The 23,138-nt window shown below is 38.3% G+C and overlaps 2 protein-coding genes and 1 long non-coding RNA gene across 6 annotated transcripts in view; 1 reads left to right on the top strand and 2 right to left on the bottom strand.

Moving 5' to 3' along the window:
* Positions 1-1,113: 1,113 nt before the first annotated feature.
* Positions 1,114-11,929, top strand: LOC129359442 (uncharacterized). Its single transcript, XR_008605896.1, has 3 exons — positions 1,114-1,320; positions 10,777-10,946; positions 11,825-11,929. It is a non-coding gene; the product is annotated as an uncharacterized LOC129359442 (long non-coding RNA).
* Positions 7,545-12,254, bottom strand: gpr184 (G protein-coupled receptor 184). Of its 3 annotated transcripts, none has more exons than XM_055029072.1 (3): positions 11,811-12,254; positions 10,562-10,646; positions 7,545-9,689 (listed from the first exon to the last, which is right to left on the bottom strand). In XM_055029072.1, the coding sequence occupies exon 3, from the start codon at positions 9,647-9,649 to the stop codon at positions 8,609-8,611; it is 1,041 nt and encodes a 346-aa protein (XP_054885047.1). In that variant the 5' UTR covers positions 9,650-9,689; positions 10,562-10,646; positions 11,811-12,254; the 3' UTR covers positions 7,545-8,608. The 3 variants fall into 3 exon arrangements, with proteins under 3 accessions (XP_054885047.1, XP_054885049.1, XP_054885048.1); XM_055029074.1 differs by lacking the exon at positions 10,562-10,646 and having other exon boundaries at positions 11,811-11,920; positions 12,011-12,253; XM_055029073.1 differs by lacking the exon at positions 10,562-10,646 and having other exon boundaries at positions 11,811-11,901; positions 12,011-12,253.
* A 4,600-nt stretch (positions 12,255-16,854) lies between these two features.
* Positions 16,855-23,138, bottom strand: part of prkd2 (protein kinase D2) — a 43,582-nt gene continuing 37,298 nt past the window's right edge. For both annotated transcript variants that reach the window (XM_055028426.1, XM_055028427.1), the window contains 4 exons: positions 22,798-22,896; positions 21,192-21,459; positions 19,902-19,987; positions 16,855-18,804 (listed from right to left, as the gene is read on the bottom strand). In XM_055028426.1, the coding sequence (XP_054884401.1) occupies positions 18,580-18,804; positions 19,902-19,987; positions 21,192-21,459; positions 22,798-22,896 (678 nt within the window). In that variant the 3' untranslated portion in view covers positions 16,855-18,579. The remainder of the gene's footprint in view (positions 18,805-19,901; positions 19,988-21,191; positions 21,460-22,797; positions 22,897-23,138) is intronic.

Raw genomic sequence — 23,138 nt, 5'->3', positions numbered from 1 at the left:
GGTGCAATGTGAACATCATTTTTCTTAAATAAAACTGTTTTGTGGGGCGCCATAAAGCACTGTGGAACAAACAACAACAAATAGTTCAAAGATAAAGTTTTGGAGAAGTTTTGAGTGGCGTGTGAGACAGCTTGTGGTATATGTACCAGATAAATTAATTAATTATCCAGCACACAATAAGCACGCAAGGGCCTTTAAAGCAGGTAAGTTGATGAGGACGTGATTCTCGGGTATTGTGGTAGCAGTCTGTTAAGAAACCACACTCATGCAGCCCAGGTGCATGAGGTGCATGACAGAACCGAGGAGGAAGACAACATCAAGCAGACAACGACCAACAACTTTCGCACATTTTCTAGATGTGTATCCTAAAAGACGTGCAGCTGCAATTCCATAGCATTAAAATGGGAGAGCTGAATACCAATGCATGCTGCACCTTTAGTGTTTGTAGTTGCAAAGAAATGCTGAAAACGGTGTATGATTAACTTTCGCTTCCCAATTATGCTACACTTCATGTTGATCTAACATATAAAATTCTAGTGAAATACATTCAACTTTGTGGATGTCACATTTTTTCAGTGAATGATCTGGTAATGTGTTGCACACGTCCATAATTCAAACCCCCCCTGTCAAAAACAAAATACTTCAGATGCTTGGAAGGGCTGTTTCCTTTACCTTTGACCTGTTGACATCTAAAACCAAAAGTCAAAAAGCACATCAGTAGAAAACCATACACAATCTGCGGTCGGTACTGGAACGTACAAATCTATGTGCTTTAAGGATTTTCTAACATGGCATGCCTTCAGACAGAAACCACTCAGTTGTTATCTGGGCATTTTTTCACAGTCACCGTTACTTTGCAATTCTCTGGAACATAGCTGTCTTGCAACACGAGCGTAGAAAACAATATGGTGTCTCCTTTAGCAGAAGTCGCAGACTGAAGAAGTTTTGCATGTACAAAAGACACAGAATTTGTTTCGCTTGCTGAGCTTTGTGTGTGTACTTTTGTGTTATTAGTTTCACCTTCTAAATTCTTAGAAGGAGCTCTATGACTTCTAATCTTCTCTATGAGTCACAACTGGCAAAAGCGGATGGATCAGACGGTGTTTCGCAAGCTCTTGTCTAAGACTGGGCTCACAAACTTCTGAACAGACACAGAGAAATGGGTGGACTGCACTGGAATTAACAAATCACAGATGTGCAGAAGAAATTACTCAGTTCTGCCGGTAATACAAACACATAGCAGGAATAGACAAGACAGAACAGTGAGGGTGAGGAAGAGACGGCGATGAAGGCTGGACGTGTCCAAACCAAGATAACTGGGTGAGGACTGACAGGAGTCTAATGTTTTCTTTCATTTTGACATGCTCCGCATTCACCAGTCATCGCACACAATGTTTTTTTAAAACACGATCCAAGTCCAGCATAGACACTCAGTTATTTTTCTCAAACATGAAACATGATGTTTTCATGTATTTTATTAAACACGAAAAAATTTATTTTGCATGAAAATACCAATAACACTGCGTAGCTTTTTTTTCTATTATCAATTATGAAATGGTTACGTAGAAATTATTATAAGATTTGTTTTGCCAAGACTTTGTATTCAGGATGTGAAGCTATTGTTTCTTTTATTTTCATTACCTGTAGGATCACCAGTTATGATGATAATTATTATTATCATGTTTATTAAAAATTCATTATTAATGATAATAATTAGTTATGTCCAGCCACTCTCCCACAAAAGAGTTAAAGGTTAGCTATGTTTTCCTGTCTTATGAAGTTTGATGTGAAAGTGTTTTCAGATTAGCTGCAAATTGAATTTGAATGAGCGCTCAGTGTCAGCAGAAATTAGCTAATGATCCAAAGCATTATGCATTAAAACCGTCATGCTGACAGTTTAATTCTGCGTTGCACAATGCTTGTTTGTGTAAACAATTAACAAACAAACATCTTACTCAGCACATTTAAAGCCAAACTATTACTTGGTGCATGTAAATGACATTGTCTCTCCCACTTTCACCGTTTGTTGCAAGCTGATTATGCTTTAACACCACACTACTCACAATGAACTGTTGCGTTCATTGAAATTTACAACCTACTCACATCCTCCTGTTGTTTCACCACGTTGTTTGGCAGAAGTAGTTTTACAGAAACGCTGCAGGTTCCTTAAATTGAAATTTCATACCATCATAAACTGGGTTCCTCGTAAAATCCTTCATTTAGTGAACATGTTTGGGAAAGGAGCTCAAGAAATTTCTAAAAACCTAATCAAGTTTTTAAAAGGCTTTACAGATTTGGCTAAATTCTGATACTGCTCAGATTTAATGTTGAAATATGCAAACAGGCAGGTTAATGAAGGAATAAATGGGCTACCAAGCTTGGGGTGTGTAGCAGACATAGTTCATGGATTATTAGCTAAAGGACTCAAAATTATGTTCAGGAATGTTGAGCTGAAATTGGAAGAGCGAGAAAAGATTTTTAGCTCCTCTACTAGAGTTTATGGTAAAAAAAAAAAAAATGCTGTATTCTTATCGTAACGTATATCTTGACGTCATCCTTGCTGTTTGTAATGCAATATCTGTAACAGCTGCAGCTTCACTTTAACTCTGGTTAAGGAATAAAGAACGACTTCATTCTGCCTTTTCTCAAGAAATAAAATCGTTGTGATGCCGGGAGTCAGAGTCACAGTCATCTCGGGTTTCCCTGGGGGGATTCTTCCAAACACATCCAAATGCTAAACCACGTATAATACGCACTACAATCAACTCATTCCTGTATCTAAAGGAGCACATCAGGGTTTCATTATGCAAAGGTTGTTGAAACCAGACCTCTATGCGTAAACAAAATGTCTGATTCAAGATCTATAAAAGATTACTGTTACAACAGTACACACACTTTTTTTTTTTTTTGGAAAAAAAGCACCATTGCAATTCAACACAAAGACTAAGAAGAGTTATTGTTCTTTGGAAAAACTTAGAAATATTTGTAAACATGTTCGCATGGTGTTAAAATTAGATAATGGAATCAAACCAGTGATTTCAACATGATTTTAACTTCGCCTTTTGTGATACTGATCAAACTTTTTTAACCTAAAGTTAAAAAGCCTATCTTTTCAACTTTAGGTCAAATTTAAAAAGATGAGAATAAGCACAACCAAACCAAAAAAAAAAAAACAACCCAGTCTCTTAACGTTCTGTCAGGATACCAGCACAAAACTCTACAAAAAGAAATTAGGCCTTCTTTTTATGAAGATCATGTTTTCCGATTCCAAAGGGAAAAATAAAACTTTTCTTGTGGTTAGCAATCTGTTGTAAGGAAGTATTTTATATTTGAAATAGGGAAATGACAATGAACAAAATTCCCCTTTTTATTATAGTAACAACAAAAAAAGTCCACACACCGAGGTAATGTGGAAATAGTACAATTAATTCCCAGATCCTCGTATAGCAAAAGAACAAAATACAAGATTTAGCAATTTTCTCACTGTTTGAGTTTAAATCAGTCTATTGGTAGAATTACCCTTTTGTCTACATGACAATGGGAAACACTTTGGATTTACTTCCACAAGCTTTTCAGGACTGAGAGCAGAGCTTTACAGTGGTCAGTCCATAATATTGACTTTGTTGAGTTCAAGTCAGGTTTTGGTGTGGCAGCCTGCTTGGGGTCGTTGTTCACATTTGCTACTGAAGGAATATTATGTAAAACTGACTTTCTTTCAGCTTTACACAATACAAAGTTAATCCCTCAAGACTCAGCTCCTCCTTGGAGCTTTCAAATTTCAGCCTCACACAACAGCCCCACCCCTTAAAATTCCCTTCTCCAATCCTTCAGACTAGCCAGCAGCAATTAGCAAACACCTTGCAGAACTGGGCCTCTATTGAGCTCATTAAAGGTGCTACTTCCAGTGCGACATTTGTGCAAATGTCATTAAAGAGTTAATAGAGGAGCAATATTGTGATGACTTGCTGAAGGTAGAGTTTCAGAAAAAGCAGGCGTTTTTAAAGAGACAGAGACCCAATTTCAAGGCGCTATATCACAAAGTCAAATTTCTTTTGAGTCATATTTGATAAAAACAAAATTTTTCAAACAACTAAAGTTAAAATAGTTACTTGGTTATGTGTTGACGACTTTGTGGTTAGGGATTTGAAAAAATGTGATGCTGCTTCATCTGTCCAGTATACAGAATAATCAACTGGGACATCATGCAGCTGTAGAGAAAAGCAGGTTGCACCAGCTAAGTCCTCTTAGCTGGTTTTCAATAAATACTTTAAATGTGTGCTTGAGTGTATACTGTAGCTTAGCTGCAATAGGAATCCATCACCACCATTGATAGGAACTTTCTTTATTTCTGTCTCAGTACAGGTGATGAACCAACCAGCATCTGAGATTTTTTTGATTAGATGAGAGAATATGCATGATTTAATACCAGTTATTTTATATCTTTATTGTTGTCCCGCTGTGCCGTATTTGATCCTCATCACCCCCATTTTTTTTTTTTTTTTTGTTGACAACCGTCATCATTTCAGTACATGAGAGCATAACAGAGCTTTACCTTAGCAGGAGTTTTTTATGCTTACTGCATACCACGCAAAGGTTTCAGCTTCATCATAAATCGGGTTGTTTGGATGTCTCTTAGTGAACAAAGCTTAAGGTATTGATCTTCATACAACACAAGATCAATATCACAAAAGCAATTAGGCGCTCTACCTTCGAAAGCCCACTCACTTCTCACAGAACCAGTCTGTTGAACTGAGGCACCTCTGCATCAGTAGGAAACACAACCAACACAACTCAGTTGACAATAATCACAATGACTAATTACTAGCTTGTTGACTGCCCACTCCTGATTTGTGGTTGTATATTCAGTTTAATTACGAAAGCTTGCTGTTTTATTAAAGGTATGCTATGAAATAATAAGCAGTTGGAGATCAGCAATCAAGTATAATTTAGAAACTATGGTGGGCATAGAGGAAAAAGAGATGAAAAATGATTCTCTTTTGAGTCCACTTTTGTGTAGGCTACAATAATTGACTGTGCACTAAGAATAATATCTAAGAATAGCTCGTCTGTACGGCGCATTTAGACCGAGCTTTCATCACACAATAAGGCCATGAGTCATAACAGCAAATCAAAGACACCGTACTGATTCACCAAGGAGTCCATCAGCAAGCTGAGGGCGTTCATTAAAGTTAAGTCGGGAGAAAGAAAGAAATGTTTAATAACCTGGGAGAAATGCTACCGGACGTCGGACGACAACTTCAATTTTGTCAAACTTTACCGTGTTTTACATTTATAAGATGAAAGGCACAATTACTGTGCTGTTTTTAATTTACATGTAGGGCAAAACTCTCTTTGTGTCCTCGCTTTTGCATAGATATCATTTCAGAAGACAACTAATGTGTAAAAATTTAAATACTTCTTCATTACCTTATGTAAGTTTAAAGCTCGAATCTCATCAATTCACGATTAAGCTGGTCAACGTGTTGTGGAGCGTCTCGTGTATCTCCACTCCCCTTAGCTTGTCTCCCTTACGTCAGGAATTTAGCAAAGATACTCTGAACTCGGCCCCTGATTGGATGATTAGGTGGTGGAGAAGCAGGAGCTGGCAGCAGAAGGCAGGAGGGCACAACGTTCAGAGTGCAGCTGGAGAGTTTCCAACTTAAAACTGGCCATCCAAACTATGAGAGGGTGTCTGGTATATTCTGCAAAGTGTGAAAAAGATCATGTGAAAACCATCTGTACTGCACAGTTGATTGTTTTAACATGCAGAAATGGCCTCAGTTCAGTTTTTTTCCACAGTGAACACCTCAGCATGGGCCGTTGAAAAAGAGGTATACGCCATCTTTAAACAACTTTACTCTTGATAATGTCATAGCACTTCATTCAAAGACATAATATAACTTTCCTATATCATTCCTGCCATCACTAGTCTTTAAATATTTATAGTAGGAACATTTAGAGCATTTTACTTTAGTATTGATTGTATCAAGAAAATAGCAGCATCCTTATGTATATCCTAAGGAACATAGACTCTAACTCATGGTCTGTGTTCAGCACCGTATCGGGGGCAAAAGTGAAGACTGTGCTGCGAAGCGCAATTGAGCGATCTGTGCTGGAAGCCTTCGCTCATTCTTCTCTATGTCTGGGGCTCATAATAATAGCATGCACTTACTTCCCCAAGTCAAATCTGCTGACAGCGACTGAAATAACAGACTCCAAAGACATTACGCTGACAGGAAATATTGTGAAATTCTAATAAACAAAGATATGATGGTAAAGAGTCTATTAACACGCAAATTTTGTGAACTGAAACTGAGCGAATTCACCAGCCAATTTCCAGTCAGGAACGGCTGTTTAATTTCTTGCCAATGCAAATATTGTCACATGGCAACAGCATAACACACGTAGGCATCCAGATGTGGCGAACACAATTTCTTCTTTTTCTTCCCAACTTTAAAATTCTTCCACATTTACATTGAAAACAATACATTTTATTTGTTAGCCACACTCTTTACAAGAAAAGGACACATTAAGTCTTTTGACAAGGTCCTCCAGAACACAGTGTGTTCAGAAAGAGTCTCGTCTCTTGATCGGATTTCATTTTCCCACCCTAACTGGTTACATTTCCAAACTGAATAAAAGCTCACACAGATGATGTGTGTGTTATATTCCCCAGAGAGAAAATTCAAATTAGCACCTCTGACCTCACGTCAACGTCAGCCAGTGGAAGATTTATTATGCCATGTTCATTTCTTATATAACATTCAAGTTACCTAAGGCTACAAGGATAAACTCTTATCAAAGGTCTCATTTATTGATAGTGAGAAAGACTAAAAACTACGTCAAACTGCCTGTATCACTAAAAGCATGTCAAAGTAGCGCATTGCAAACACTTCCTTCGTGTAAGTGTAATTTTAAATTCATGCATTGTGCAAGAGGAACAGCTCAAGAAGCTGTTTTTCTCACGTAGATTAGACTGCAAGATTTAAGCTTGGAAGCCAGAAAGGAAGAGGCAATAAACCACAAGTGACAGGTATATAAATACAAGGGTGCGGTATGTTTAAGTTTGACTAGTTATACTGAGTATTGCATCCCACTAACAGGTTTAGTTTGTGTGAGTTTCTCTCAGCCTTTCTCTTGTATCCTGGTCAACATGCAATATTTAAACTTAGAAGAACTTTTGAAAACGTGACCATTGACACAGGGCCAAACGTTGATAAGTCCATAAACTTTATTTCTCTCTTTTCCTTATTTCTTTCTTCTCTCGCTTCCTTTTTTTCTTGCGCCACGCTTCTTTTCAAATGATCAGCTCAAATTAAGCCTCATTCACACTCAGATGCACACAGGCCTCCTGATTATTTTCCTCGCCTACTTGACAAACCCGCGGCACACAGTGGCACAGCTGTGCTGGATTTATGATTATCTTTATGTGCAAAGATAATGACTATGTATTTGGATATGTGGGCTTTGCCGTGTTTTTCACCAGCATTTGAAAATTATCAAAATGCCAGTTGCAACAAACTGAACAACCTCAACACAGTGCACTTGTTCAAACCAGAGGTTTATTTTCATTTTTTTCCACTGCAACAGCTCTCCAAAGTTTAAGAGTTTTGATGTTAATTTGTGGCGGAAATTGCATGCATGATTTTATTTACACTTCAAGAACTGCATGGTGCAAAATGCACAGAATGAAAATAAAATAAAAAGACTGGTTCATTGTAAGCGTGTAACAACAATTGTCTGACACATAGAGAGGCCTCGGGAGCAAGTAAGCCAAAAGACTGCACTGCAAATACTGAAGACTGAGACACAAACATCTCACAGACCCCTAGACGTCCACACACTTGGTAAAAGTTCAGGACATTTTTGAAGTTAGTCATTGAAACATTTCCTAACTTTTGTTTCAAATGTACTGGCACATTTATTATGTTCAACTTTCTCAGTTTAAGTAAAAAAATTTAAAAAAATAAATAAATAATAACATTTTACTAAACATCAAACCACACCAGCCTGGTGATCTTTGCATTAAGACTTAACACTCCTTGTCAAACCAATATTTGCTTATTCTGCCTCAAAATCTACCAGAACTTTTTTCACAACCCTCCCAGATAATCCAACAGATTTTAATAGTAATCACTTACTATTTAACATAGTAAGTGATTACTATGTTAAACTTGGGGTCATGATGCTAGAATAGATTCCTCTGGGAAGCCTGCTACTCAGTTCTGAAGAAAAAAAAAAAAAGAAAAGTTACAATTTCTGAGCTTCAGGTTAATCAGATTAGCTGCAATTGATAAAAAATGTACAGGAAGGTTAAATGTACACTAAGAGGTAATAATGGTGCACCTTTATATAGCTATTGGTGCTATTTTCTGTTTTCCCCTTTGCAGGTTTTTCAGTTGAATTAAACTGGTTCACATGTCACATAAATGAGAGAACATGTTTCTGAAAAAAAACAGAAACAGATTGTGTTTCTTCGCATCACAATCGCCCATCCTGTGTCACAGGAATGAGTAGTTTTAAGTCACTGTAATTGAGGTCGTAAGGGCTAATACATATTGTACATACATACATACAAACAAATAACACATCACAGTCAGCCCTCCCTTCATATCAAGGCAATATCATTACTAGATGATTCTTTTTTATACTGAGTCAGCCTGAAGTCCTCCGTCCCTTTCTGTTCATGACGTCCACAGCAAAGTTTCAGTTTATCTCTTACGCCATTACTGACCAGAACATACAGCACAGGATCCACGACACAGTTCAGACTGGACAGCGCCAGAGTGCTGGAGAAGGGGAAGTGCATGTTTCTTTCAAAACCACAGTGAAGTTTATCTTCGTATGAGAAACGGACAAGCGAGCGCACAAAGAGGAGGATGTGATAGGGAGCAAAACAAATTGAGAAGATGCAAATTACTCCATAGGATAGCAGACGAACTTTCCTCTTAGCTGCGGCACTCAGGCCGGGACTTTTCCCCACAGTGGCCAGCACCCTCCAGTAGCTCACTCCCAACACGAGCAGTGGGAGTATGAAGCCGAATCCCACTCTGATCACATTATACAAGGCCACCTTGGGCTTCAGAGGGTAGGTCTCATAACAACGGTCACTGTTGTCTGTGTCATCATGAGCATCTGCTAAGTCGTCATTAATCAGAATGAATATGTGTATGGCTGTAACCAAAGCATAAACTACGGCACATTGGACCCATGCGTATCGAGATGTACGATGGGGCTTGAAGCGGAGTGGGTAACAGACCACCAGGCAGCGGTCCACAGAGATGCAACACAGCAGATAAATGCTGATGTACATGTTGGAGTAGTAGAAGAATCCCGCGATACTGCAGGACGTCACACCTAGTTTCCATTGATGGTCCCATCGGTAATAATTTATCCAAAGGGGCATGGTGAAGACGAATAGCAAGTCAGATATTGACAGGTTGAGCAGGAAGATCCCTAAAACGTTCTGCTGCTTTACTTGCTGGTATATTGGATACAAAGTCAGCACATTGAAGGTCAAGCCGAAGACAAAAGCCAGGATGTAAACAGCCATCAGGAAATCGCTGATAGGATTCGAACCAATAGCAACACACTGTGTAGTTGTAGCATTTGGCGTGGCTGACATTGCTGTGGCTGTGACGTTCATCATGTCCTCTGTGTTCAGCCGCTGTGTGGTTTTGGAAGTTCACCTGAAAGATTAAGAAAATAAAACACATTTATATAAAAGCGCATTTTTATGTTGTGCGTCTCTTTTTGCTGCGCTGCACGTTACTGTCACATAATAAATATTTGAATGCAACTGCTCATCCACTCTGAACAGCATAAAATTAAATAAAACCTGGTAGTAGTATAAAATTATGCACAAAAACAAGGAATGCAAAAGACATATTTTTGTACCACAGTAATCTTAATACGCTCGAAAAGGGATAGGAAGAAGTAAGAACCTTATGAACTAAACTCACAATATTTTCAGATGGACCCTCATCAATCAATCCAATCAAAAATAAAAATAAACAGGTAAATCAATTTTCCACTTTATCTGGGTTTACATGTCTAAATATATAGAGCCATACCCACACACTCATATGCATTTGCCTCAATATACATAAACATATTAGTGCTAACTCGCACCCATATTTCTATATCTTGTGAAAATGACCTCCTTATTTTTCCTTTTAAATTGTATTGAATTTTTGTTTTAACTCTTCATTTAATCTGTTCCATAACTCTACCCCATGAATTGAAATGGTTTACGAACAGAGTCTCAACAGATTGTATCCAGCAATCGCTCTTTAATACAGGCTAAATCTAATTTTGCTGTGCACATTTGTAATTCTGCGGAGAGATGAACAATCCATTGTCAGATTCAGCTACTGATTTAAATGTACGCTCACAGGCTGACAGTTTAATTCGCTGTCCAGCTTTAATTTGAAGCGACAAAGACGTATCCAGTTGTTGACTCTGGCTCAAAGATTTAATATTGCAAACGTGACCCATCATGCAAATTGATTGTTTTTATTGTCTTCCTGATTTACTGTGTGGATGCATCATCAATACTGACCCTTCAAAAGTGCCATCAGTGTCGCTCAGCGATTCTTTAAAAACTTTCTTGCATCGACATCAGAAACAATATTCTTGGGCTGATTCTGGGAACAAAAAGGTAGTAGAAATGCTTTGGGTTTTTTTTTTTAGAAAAATGTTTTGTACTTTTCTTAGAGATCGGTGATGTTTTTATTTTTATCTTCCTCCATTTGGCTTGTTCTGCTCTGTTTACAGGCTCAGGGCGCCTGTAATGGAATTAACATACTCAAAACCCAATAACGGAGAATCCAGGCAGCATCAGATTACCTTCATGAGTCATAATGCGGAGCTGCTTTTGTGGTGGTTTGATTCACAGATTCATTCAAATCATTTTCCAAGAGAAACACGCATTGGAAACTTGCATGGTATTACAGCAAGGTTTTTTCCAGATCACTTCTGTAAAACTGTACAGTTGTAGTAATCAGACCGTGACTAACCACACGTTGGTATTCCCCCTTTGCAAAAATGAGTATTTTTCATGTGTGGCATTTTCATTTTTGGGTTGATGTTGGTCATGTCAATCCAAATGTGATCAGAAACAGAAAAAATAACAGCTGCACAAAGGCTGGAGGTTCTGTTGGAAGTTATTTTGTTACATTTACAAGCTCTTTTTGAGTTGCTGAGAAACAAACTGGGCACGCAGGTGAAAAATCTGCGCACAAAGTTTGTTTCTGAGCAACACAAAAAGAACATGAAACAAGAATATGCAGAATATGTCAATAAAAAAAATCAGCATCCGTCCTTAATTCTCAGAGTTTTATCACGCAATGTTTTTACAAGAACATTTCTGCCTTTTCATTTCACAGTTGCGCTAATGTTTGTGGAGTAGATGAATACTGCTTCCTCTTTTAGAAACTAGAAATATGTTTGATTTAGAGCTTCACTGCTTAACCAGACAAAGCAAAACCCATTATTTTAAAGTCAAATCAATAACTTCATCTTCTCAAACAACCTTTTCCTGTAACCTGAGACATTTCAAAGTGCCCTGCTCTGGGAATTTCAAAACACTAAAGTAGAAAATCAAACTTTACCACACAATAGTCAGGCATCATGTCTGTTAAAAAAGGTTCTGTTGGGAAACAAAATGAGCTTTTTTAAAAATTATATTAAAGATTAGAAAAACAAGATCTGCATTGTTTTAACCTTTGTGCTACTGCTTCTAAGATGGGTATTTAAAAGTATTCTGTTAGATATTTCACATTTATAACTTCAGTCAATAACAGCCTCACCTGTTTTTGTTCAGAGTTGTGTGTCTGAAGAAGAAAATCTGTCTTCCGGCCAAGGAGTGGACACGTTCCACAGATGTTTCAGCTTCAGTTTCTGCTGGTCAGAAAATGTTCTTCAGAGAAAAATAAACCCCTCATAATTTAATATCCAGACTCACATGTTCTCAACGAGTGAGAACGTCACAGGCGAGAAAAGCAATTACCACAAAGTACGTGGACCTTTGTCTTTGTAATTTCTCTTAATAAGCTTTTTTCTTATTTAGGATTTCCTGAAAGCAGCAGCAAGTTCAATGTCAGCAGCAAGTCAGCAGAGTGTTCGCAGCAAACTGCCAAACGGAGGAAAAAGGAGGTGGAAACGTGACCTCACACAAGCAGCGGGCGGAGTTAACGCTGAATGGTATAATAACAAGCATGCTATAATGTGTGCTTCTGAATGAGGAAAAGAAACTCAGTTCTTGGAAACCATCTGCAGACTGTGATAAAGTATGTAATAATTACCCATTTTACTTCAAGCTCTGAAACGTCTGTCACCCATGTCCCAGTTTTTTGTGGATCAGCTCCAGTGCCCTTTTCCACTCATTCCAAAAGTTCATAAGTTAAATGATCTACATGTAAGGAGTTGTGCAGAGGCTGGGACTGGACTTGTGTTTGTCAGAAAGGAGAAATGCCTCTGTATGGTTCCTAGAGACTCAAGCGTACACAAACAGAGCCTGTGAAGGAAGCCTGGAGCAAAGCTTGCATCTTAAGTAAACATCAGCAGCTGTTGCAGATGTTTATCTCCAGGAAGCAGGCATACATACCTGAGGTGTGTGAAGCAGAAAGGAGTGAAATCAAATCATTAGCTTCACATTTTTGTTTCATTACGCTTCTAGAACAGAACATCGGTGAACAACCTATAAGTCTGCCTCTTGGTGTGGGAAGAGAGAATAAAATAAAACTGAGAAACCACATCAGGAAATAACATGCACATGCTACATGCATAACGCACACAGTATCTACAGGGTCAACATATATCTGTCAGATATACTCCTAACTGTTTTGGTTGCCACTAAATACGTGTGTGTGTGTCTATGAGGTTTCTCTATTAGAATATTCAGTGGTGAGTGTGGATGTTCAAAACTTTTTAAAAAATCTGAAACATGTTGCAATGTGTTGGTTGACGACGAGAAAATTGTTCTCGACTTTTCTCTGGTGAACATAAATATTTCCACTTAAACTACTTTAATTATTTTGATGTAGGAGGGTGGGGGGTTTCCTGAAGTCTATGACCACATCCTTTGTTTTCAGCTTCGACTAATGTTCGTTATTTACAATGTAGTCAAGCCTTCACAAAATGCAGATAACATGAAACATGGAAAATGCGTAGTGGAAGGTGCCAGATCGCGTTGACAGTGTCGCAGGCAGCATCAAAACTGAACAAACTTTGAATTTTAATGTGATGCAAAACCATTCTTTGTCATCTTCACTGTAATTCAACAACACGCTGCACCTTTTTACATCGAGTTTCAGTTTCTGTCACAAGTAGTAGAGGGAAATCATAGGTGAGTGTGTACAATTCTTCGCAATTCAAATCACTTGGAAAGATAAACAAAGCAATAAAGTGTCATGGTAAAGACTTTCATCCAAACTTTTAAAATTTAACATAATCTAAATGTGCATTACCAAAATGGGCTGAAATAGAAATTCATGCTGGGATATTAATTTGGAAAGGCCTTTTATCTGATTGCAAAACAGATGAAAGTTAAATTGTAACTTTAAAATGAAAGAACCGTATTTTCTGTTTAAAAACATTGTGCTTGTTTCAGCAATAAAAACTGCTGTGTGTACTTAATGACAAAATTGCCACAAGAGATCCGTTTCACAAAACTAAGATACCAGGTTAAGCCGGGATTTTCCGGATATCCTGGCTTAACGAAGCTGCAATAAGGTTTCACAAAATGAGGTTTCACTACACATAAGTTGCCCTGGTGATTTATCCTGTGCAGCTGGTCTGCTCTAGACCGGGCTAACAGATTATTGCATGTGTTGAGAGAATTACACAAATGGCTGATGAAGAAACGAAAGTATTGCAATACATTTTTGGAGCTAATTACAAATTCAATAATGTATTGAATTCAATTCCTCATAATCCTCCAATAAAAGATGCTCGTTTGGCGTGAGGTACGGCGTGCGCTTATAGCATCAGTGACTCTGTGACTGATTTTATGACCTTTTAAAGAAACTTGTTGATGCCCAATTCGTGGCGAGGCACTTCCGGTGACAGCTGCCGAAGGTTGATAGGATGCCACGACCAGCGAGGAGTGGCCTGCCGCAACCTGCCACAGTTGCGGCAGGCCAGAAGCTGGACGCCAGTCATACATAGACACACCTATTAGCTCGCCCATTCAGGTCGAAGCTCTTCAAATCAGACAAAATTGGTGTTTGTGCAGCAAAATTTTTGGTTGTGCTGCTATCATTTTAAAGATATTCAGAAAAGTTCCTAGAGGTCATCGAAGGTCAACCAGCCCCTCACCTTCTTCAAATCAGACACAATAGGTGTCAATTAACTCGGCTATGTTTGTGCTGGTACATAGCACAAACATAAACACAGCACAGACGTTTGACACCAATTTAGTTTGATTTGAAGAAGGTGGGCCGGGGAGGGCAACTTCACTCAGGTGGGACGAAGCTGAATTTGGCTTCCGGTTGCAGCTTCTGATTCAGAAAATGAGTAAAGAGCGATTATTACTGAATGAAAGTTTCTTCAATCTTAACAGAGGCTCAGATGCTGAGCATTTTCTGTTCAACTCAGAGTATGCATACTATTACCGATTTCATTCATAATGCAGAGAGGCATCCAGGTGCCAGTAGCAGGTCGCGGCAGCCCGTGGCGCCTTACGGCAGCTGTCGCCGGAAGAGCCACAGTAGCCACCACTGCCAGGATTTGAGGCTGCTGTCTCTGGTGGAAAACAGATAAAGCCAGGATGAAACGATGATGCTATGCGAAGCCTGGCTTCGCGCTATGTGCTTTTTTTACTTTGACTCAAGTAAAAATGTAAATTTTTTGAGTACTTTCTCCACCACTGAGTAGGTTATAATAATAAAGCTATTCATTCAGTCAGGGCTTGATGCTGACACTAGCCACTTATCACAGGTAAATCATGATTGTCACTAGTAAAACATTGATTAATGCCTGGTTTTACAATGAGCTAACTGGACTCATAGCCATCATTTTGTGCCTATTGTTCTCAATCTAACTGTAAACATTAAAACAGCAAATACTAATTAACTGAAGCTTAAACAATCTAACAGAAAACTGTCTCAACACACCGGGCTTTACACATTTCAGTGACGTTCAATTCTGGAATGCGAACTGGACGTTAGGTGGCATTTGAATCGGATACGTATCGGATATGGGTCGCATTTGAAAAGAATCCTACCTGTGCTGTTCACACCGTCATGAAAAAAAAATCAGATACAGGTCGGAATACGTCAAAATAATCAGAATTGGGTCACTTCAGGCTGCAGTGTGAATGCAGCCTAAGAGACTTATGTAAGAAATATTGTCAATCAGGGTTTTGTTTACATCGAGATTCTCTGAATAAAACACAATAAAGGAATGAGGAGTGTTCATGCTGCAGCAATGAATTACTTCTCACCTTGCACACTGATATCTATCTATCTATCTATCTATCTATCTATCTATCTATCTATCTATCTATATATATATGTGTGTATATATATATATATATATATATATATATATATATATATATATATATATATATATATATATATATATATATATATATATATATATATTTTTTTTATCTCTGTGAAGAACAAGTAATACTTGATGTGTCATGGTAATTTCTGTTAAGGTAAATTGACATTATGGAGTGTGTTCTCACACAGACCCATCATGGATTTAATTAAAGATTAGGTGGATTTACGTACTGATGTTTCCACACCAACAGCAAAAAAAAAAAAAAGAAAGAAATTTAAAGCAGCTTTTGTTGGATAAAGGTAGAATCTCATATAAGTGAGCTGAGTGGAACTCAAGAGGATCCTGTGGCTGCAGAGGCAAGCAGAATAATTTGTTTTCCATTCTCTGTTAGCCACACTTCAGCCGATTGCAGTGAAAACACATCCTCCAAAACCGCATCCATCACTGTTGGCTAAGTGATGCCAAATAATTTTCTCCTCCTCACTTTCTATCTCCTTTCATCTCCATCAAGTGTAGGTTAGTTTTGTACCTGAGCCCCAGGCTGCACTTTAGCAGCTAATTGTCTGCACTAGCAAGTGAATGCAGAGACGCCCAACTTTGTAATCAAAAGATTCTTGTCGAGGATTAGACATGGAAGAGGAAATTAAGATTTTATTGTGCAAGATGAAAAACCAAAAGAGAATGACAGCTTCGGAAACCATTCATCAGTCTTGATACAAAAGGTGCCTCATAAATGAAAGTATTCTTACTCTGTGTAAATGCAAATGCCAACATACAGTCACTCAGATGTCTCCCTTTTGTTGTATTACAGTTAAAGGATGGAGACTTAAAAGAATCTTGTTGATAGTCAGAAAAAAGGATACGGTCTTTAACTTGGAATGAAGACTATGGTAAACGGGGTTGGAGTGTTTGGTCTCATGATGCTGAGATAACTATCAGCTAACAGAGAGAATAAACAACAAAAGAGAGTTTGTACTGTATTTATGTAACATGATCGCATATTCTGATTGCACTTCCGTTCTCATCCGTTAGTGCCTGCAGGCCTGCACTGCAGCAAGTAATTGCATTTAATGGTGAGGCTACAGGCTGAGATTGCTCCTGCATTTACTCATAATGCATTTTGGAATAACATAAATTAGCCACAGGATGAGGATCAGAGAGTTCAAACTATAATGCAAACGAGTCACAGTGTTGGTCCAGTACAGAGCAGAGAGCTGTTTCACTACAGTAGGGTTAAGAAACCCATGATAAGGCGTCAGTGTGAACGCAGCCTAACAAACAAAATGCATTTGGATTTGTGCAGGTTTTCACTTCAGAAGGCCTAAAATGAACTCGCAGATAGACGGGCATGTCAATGGTTTATTAACATTTCTAGAACAGACAGAATAAAGTTCAAGTCTGCATCATTCGATATAAAGACCAGGAGCGTCATTCAAACAACATGGACACAATCTACACACATTTGACAACTACGTAAAGTTCCAGGTTACATATTTTTCATAATAGGCTGTCATCACTACAGCGTGTCCAAAAAAATCTTGAGATAACTGTACTTCACAAAAAAAGCAACATATTGAAAAGAAATGTAGTTTAACTACATGCATATTAGTTCTAGTCAGACAACCCATCCTGTCCACCCGAGCACTTTTACTACAACACGAAATAACTTACATGCCTTTAAACTTTTTCAGTTTGTCACATCACACCCACTACCTTCAATGTATTGCATTGAGATTGTATGTAACACACCAGCCAAAAGCAGTAAAGAATCAGAAAATGGAGGAAACATAATACCTTGTTTCAAAATTTGATTACAGGCAGAAAGTTGTTTCACAGAAGCGTCTTTCACAGCAACAGCTGCAAATTCTTCTGACATGCCTCTGAAACTCTTGTCCTTTTGTAACAATACAGCTCATTTTTAGTCAGACTGGATGTTTTATAGTTTCCTTTCAATATATATCTATATTATCCATAGAGGCCTCATTACTGAAGAGGTTGTGGTTGCGATGAAGTCTGGCTGCTGTGAAAAGATGTTCCCATTTATCCGCTCGACCTCGACAGCATGACAGTCGGCTGTGAGGACGTGCTATAATTTTGATTTCAATTCACTGATTGATTTTAGGAACTGATGACAATAGGAGCAATTTCACCACTCAGTGACAACTCCTTAGACACAAGATAATCTGTTAGCCGGAGGAATAAATGTTGGAGGGGGGAAAAGATGTCAAAAGAAGCTTAGTTTTTAGTCTTCCTTCAAATTCACAGTGTCATTTATAATTTGCTATGTTTCCTATTATTGCTCCCAACTGGTGGCAATTACTACAAATAGTACATCCTTGATAGATCAATATTTCCCATTTTTAAGGCTTTTTCATCTGCAAGACATGGATTTATGGGATTTCATTTGAGAGTGAAAATGGCTTTGACTTTTGTGCATTGAGTTGAGTAATCACTGGCAAAGAAAGTATTTTTTATAATAAAAACCCATCTTTAAAAAGACATGGTGAGAATATTAAGGCCACGTTCTTGAAGGCACACATTAGGAATTCCTGCAGTTCTAATCAGACAATAGGCTCCTTTCACTATATGCGGTGAAAAGACCCTTTAGTTCGTGGTCCAAGGCCATTTCTTGCTTTGCTGTGATCCACATTGCAGAGACGGAACAAGATCACGCTGCCTTTGGTTTCTGTGACAGATTTCACCAGTTCAAGTGTGACTTTTTCAGTCTCTTAAACCTTGCTGGGTGAGTCAAACATAATTTGAAATCAAAGTGGGAAGCCTTCCAGATAAAAAAAAAACTCCCCACAAACATTCAAAGGATGAAAAAGAACCAATAACAGCAGAGGTGAGCGATAAGCAGTTCTGAGGACTCCTGGTTAGAAGAGAAAGAAATTGGATTTAGTGCAGTGAAACTGACACAAAGCAGGCTGCGAGGTTCAAACAGCAGAGCAATGTTCTCGATAGAAACGCATGTTCTCTGCAAATGTTTAAGGTCTTCACACTCAGTAGACTGCACCGTCTTCTTTGAAAAAAAAAAAAAAAGTCAGGAGGAGTGCGTTTCTGTGGTCAGAGGATGCTGACTCTCTCAGTGAGGCCTTTCATGTCTGAGTCCTCCCCGCCGTCATCATCATCAGAGGCCGACGCAGGCGGAGGAGGGACGTAGTTAGCCGGGTACGACAGTTTGTGCTTCGTGGCGTACATTTGCCAGCGGCTATCGTCACTCTCGTGGGTGATGTAGCGCTCACCGAGCTTGGTCTCCAGTTCCCGCAGGTCCAGCCACGTCTGGTAGTCCTGAAACACAGGAGACAAACAGGAGGATGGAAATTCAGCCTCATGAGAGCTTTCAAGTTTAGACTGAGGCTAAACAGCCTTTCCGGTTCAGAATGCACCATCAGAGAAGCAGTGTGGGTTCGGTGTGTGGTTTTATTTGACAAGAAACAACGCTGAAATTACCACCGTCACACACAGCAGCTTTAATATTGTTATGACTGCCTTAATAGATTAATAAATGCATGTGCATGGAAACATGATGGATGTTTCCATTTCTTTGGGTCTCATTTTAAAGGATGGTGAAGGTAATGAACACATTCTAATCATGTCTCCTACACTCTCCTGTACACTTGCTAAAACAATTATATATACATTGCAGTGCATTAAAATATCATAATTGATAATCAGCATTCTCTGCCTTTCTTTTTATTATCCACATGCTGTGACACAAAAATCTTTCATGGAACTCCAGACCAGTGAAACCCGATGGTCATTTCATTTTTCCTTTTATGCTAAATTATGGCTCCAACAGCTGTGGCTTTCTCACAAATCTTCTTACTAATTTCCATGTCGCTCACTCCAGTCTGGTATAGATTGCAACAACATCTTTTCACAGTTCATTGACCTCACCCTTGATGGTGGAAAAGTTGGGGAAAAAACTGATTTTGCAGATAATCTGCTGAACACTCATAAGAAGCTGAGATAAAGAGAATCAACTATTTATCCATGAGTTCAGGGAAACAGTGAGTTTTCAGGTGGATCAAATAGTTATTTCACAAAGTTAGAAAGTTAATTTCTAACTTTCATGTGAAAATATTTCTTTTTTTCTAACACTTGGGTTCTTATCTTAAAACTTTTGCTAAATAAAAATGAAGAGCATGCAGTCCTTGGCGACTGAGGAAACTTGCAAAATAATAGCAGGTTATTTTCCCATTATGCACACATCAGCCTTAAATTTACATTTTTTTAGCAAAATATAATTTAACAGTTTACAGATTTCTAGGAGATCTCATCATTTTAAAAGCTTCTGTTCTTTTGGATAAAGCAAAAAACTTTTAATTTTATCAACGTCTCAAAAATGTGTGTGAGAGATCAAATAAATGGTTTCCTTAACTTACCTGTAAATAGGAATGGCTCAAACTTTTGTCGACACTGTAGCGTTTCCTCATCTTGACTTGCAGCAGGTTGTTTATCAAGTCGGTAGCTTAGAAATCAATAATAGTGAGATGGTTTATTAAAATGATTAAAGTGAAAATCACTGCTTTATCAAATACCTGTTTAACAGTTTTACAATGCTGTTAAAAATGAACAGAAAATAAATAAGAGCAAGTATGAAATAAATATAGTAGCAAATATATGTTTTTAGTTAATTTACATGAAAAAAAAGAGATTTTTTTATAAGCTTTTCCATTAAACCATCCTAAGCTTATTGTAGGACAGAGGAGTTGTTGTCTATACTTAGTGAGCAAATATTACACTTAAATTAAGAAGTGTATGTTGTTGTAATTGCTGTTAGTTTGAAACGTCAGCCCAGTGGCAAGCCCTAAAAACGTTATTGTATTTAGGAAAATCCCAGAACTGGAAAAAAGTCAGCAGAGAGTCAAAAGATGTGCTTGACCTGGATGTTATCGTCTGATCGCTGCACCTTACAGTCATTTTGCTTTGGAAAAAAAAATCTTATCCATGGCAACACAGTAAAGTTTATCTTCTTGTTCCAGCGTTGAACGGGATTTCATGCCTCCAAGCGTCAAACCTTCTGCTGTTATTGTTTCTGGTGGAGCTGGGATGTTGGATTTTCTGAATTTTCTTTTTGAAATACAGCTGGAATGTTCACTGAGGTTCAAATTAGGACCGGGAAAGTCATAGGTCTCTTGTTTCCATTTTCAAAATGGTGTCGTTGCTTCAAGTAATATGCAACCACAGATAGGCTGAGGCTAGGTGGTTAAATTTCTAAAGCTGTGAATGCTGCGTGTGCTGGAGCTAGAAAGATTTGTGGTTACAAACGTCTGTGTCTCTGGTGGTTTTGCTGGAGCAACACTTTCATGGAGGAGGTGAAAGGTACCAGGTTATTTGGGTTCATAGGTCCAGACTGTGAGTACTACAGTCTATTACTGCCTTCTTACTGCTTGTGCACTATTTAAGTCTAATATTTCCGCATATCACGTGTCCACTAAAGAGTGGAAACAAAGCCTGACTGTCAGAAATACAACCACAGAAGTCAGAGTCATCAAAGTGTCAAAAAGTAATACCCAAATAGTTCCAGAAAAGTCTGAGTTTCTTTATGCTTTGCAAGTTGGTGATTAATAACACAAGGTTGAGTTACAGTCTCTGTGTGTGGTTTTTGCAAAAGACAAATGTTCATCTTTAATCAATTTAGCCCATTATTGATTAAACTCCTTCCCATTTACCGTCTTTGGAAATCTTTTTCCAGGGGTTGACCGGGTACATGAACGCTGCGTTTTGAATCTGGTCATTGATATCCTCGTCCTCGTTGAAGGGGAACGTGCCGCTAAGGCTGACGTACATGATGACGCCGACCGACCACATGTCCAGCGAGCGGTTGTAGCCCTGGTTCAGCAGAACCTCCGGGGCCAAATAGGCAGGTGTGCCGACGACAGAGCGACGGAAAGACTTCTCACCGATGATGCGTGCAAAACCAAAGTCACACAGCTTCACCTGGAACCAACAAGAAGATGATCAACTGCACATATTTAGAATAAGAGTGCATAAAAGTAAATTAGGGAATTAGTATGCTATGTACAATTAAAACAAAAGACATTTTTCTCACTGTTTGGAGTTGAATCAGATCAAAACTTTCTCATTTTAGGTCAGTCACAATTACCAAAATTACGTTTATTTACTAAATGTTAGAAAACTTTTGTTTTGACATATTTTTTGTAACTTTCTTCAAATTTCTATAAGAGCTTCAGTAAGTATCAGGGATAATTGCAGGTTAAACTGTATGATTTGTGTCAAACCTTTTGGATTTTCTACCTGACATTTCTCACAGTAAAGTTTGCTGGAGTTTTGGTCCATTCCTCCTGACAGAACTGGTGAAACTCAGTCACGTTTGTACACCGTCTCACTCTCAAATGCCTTTTTGTATCTTCCCACAACTTCTCCATATTTCAATCTTTGTGATGGCAACACCAAAACACTGACTTCGTTGTCCTTAAGACCCTTTGTAGCCTCTTTAGCTGTATGCTTATGGTCAATATCCATTCAGAAAATCAATCTGTAGCTAAGCTTTTATTTCCTGGCTGATGTCTTTAGATGTTGCTTCAATATTTCAATGCTCTTTCCTCGTGAAGGCAACTATTTTAGGACGTGAATCTCCTGCAGAAAATCATTTCCACAACATAATGCTTCAAAACTAAGATGGTACAAACATCCCTGCCTTTCCTCCAAACAATGATAGTTGTTATGGTAAAACAGTTCCACTTTAGTTTCATCAGACCACTGGACAAGTCTCCAAAAATGAAAAGGTTTGTCCTTGTGTGCATCTACAAACTGCAATCTGGCTTTTTATATTTTGTCTGAATTAAAGGTTTCTTCCTTTCTGCCCATGTCGGTACAGGACATGTTTCACTGTCGACGACGACTCTCTATTACCAGCTACAACATCATCTTCACAACGTCTTTGGCTTTTGAGCAAGAGTTGATTTGCACATTCATGTATTCATGTCTGTGTCACGCAACCTGTTTCCAGCCTTAAAATACACCCACTGGTTTAACCTCGATTGACTCAAATGCGTCAGCAAACCTGCCAGAGGTTTGTGGATGGATGTCCAAAATGTTTGACCATTGTCAAAGATAAAATATAATTATCTTTGACAATGACCAAATATTTGTAAACTGCTGAACTTAAAGAAAGTTACAAAAAAGGTTCCTGGTAAGTTTTCTAACATTTAGAAAAGATTTAACTTGAGACTGTGTGTGACTTTTTTATTCAGTGTGCATAAATATCTGGTTTTAACTGTACTTATAAGCCCTGATGCTCGTTTGTGTGGGTACCTGTGGGAAGGGATCGGCTGAGGCGAGCAGCACATTCTCAGGTTTCAGATCACAGTGAACGATATTCTTGAAGTGGAGATGTCTGAGAGCTGCAAGAATCTTCTCACAAACAGAAAAGCATGCCACAGACCACACAATAAGAAAATGACTCAAAGGGACAATAAATAGTTTCTTATGTCATGAACATGAAGGAGTCTTCATAAATGTTTATGACTGTTGTCATGAAGTGAAGTGTCATTCGGTAAATAATGACACTTTTAAAGTCAAGTTGCATTACAACATGTATTAAAAGTCCATTGACACTTATAACTTTGGGTTATAAGTGTCATTAATTGTCAAAT

The sequence above is a fragment of the Poeciliopsis prolifica genome, unplaced genomic scaffold (genome assembly GCF_027474105.1).
Source record: "Poeciliopsis prolifica strain line A6 unplaced genomic scaffold, Auburn_PproV2 SCAFFOLD004, whole genome shotgun sequence".
NCBI lineage: Eukaryota > Metazoa > Chordata > Actinopteri > Cyprinodontiformes > Poeciliidae > Poeciliopsis > Poeciliopsis prolifica.
The sequence above is the reverse complement of the archived record's forward strand: the minus strand, read 5'-3'. Positions and strand labels throughout refer to the sequence as shown.

What these genes read in the sequence shown, in the direction of transcription:
- gpr184 (XM_055029072.1), bottom strand. Translation starts at nt 9,649, where the DNA reads ATGATGAACGTCACAGCCACAGCAATGTCAGCCACGCCAAATGCTACA.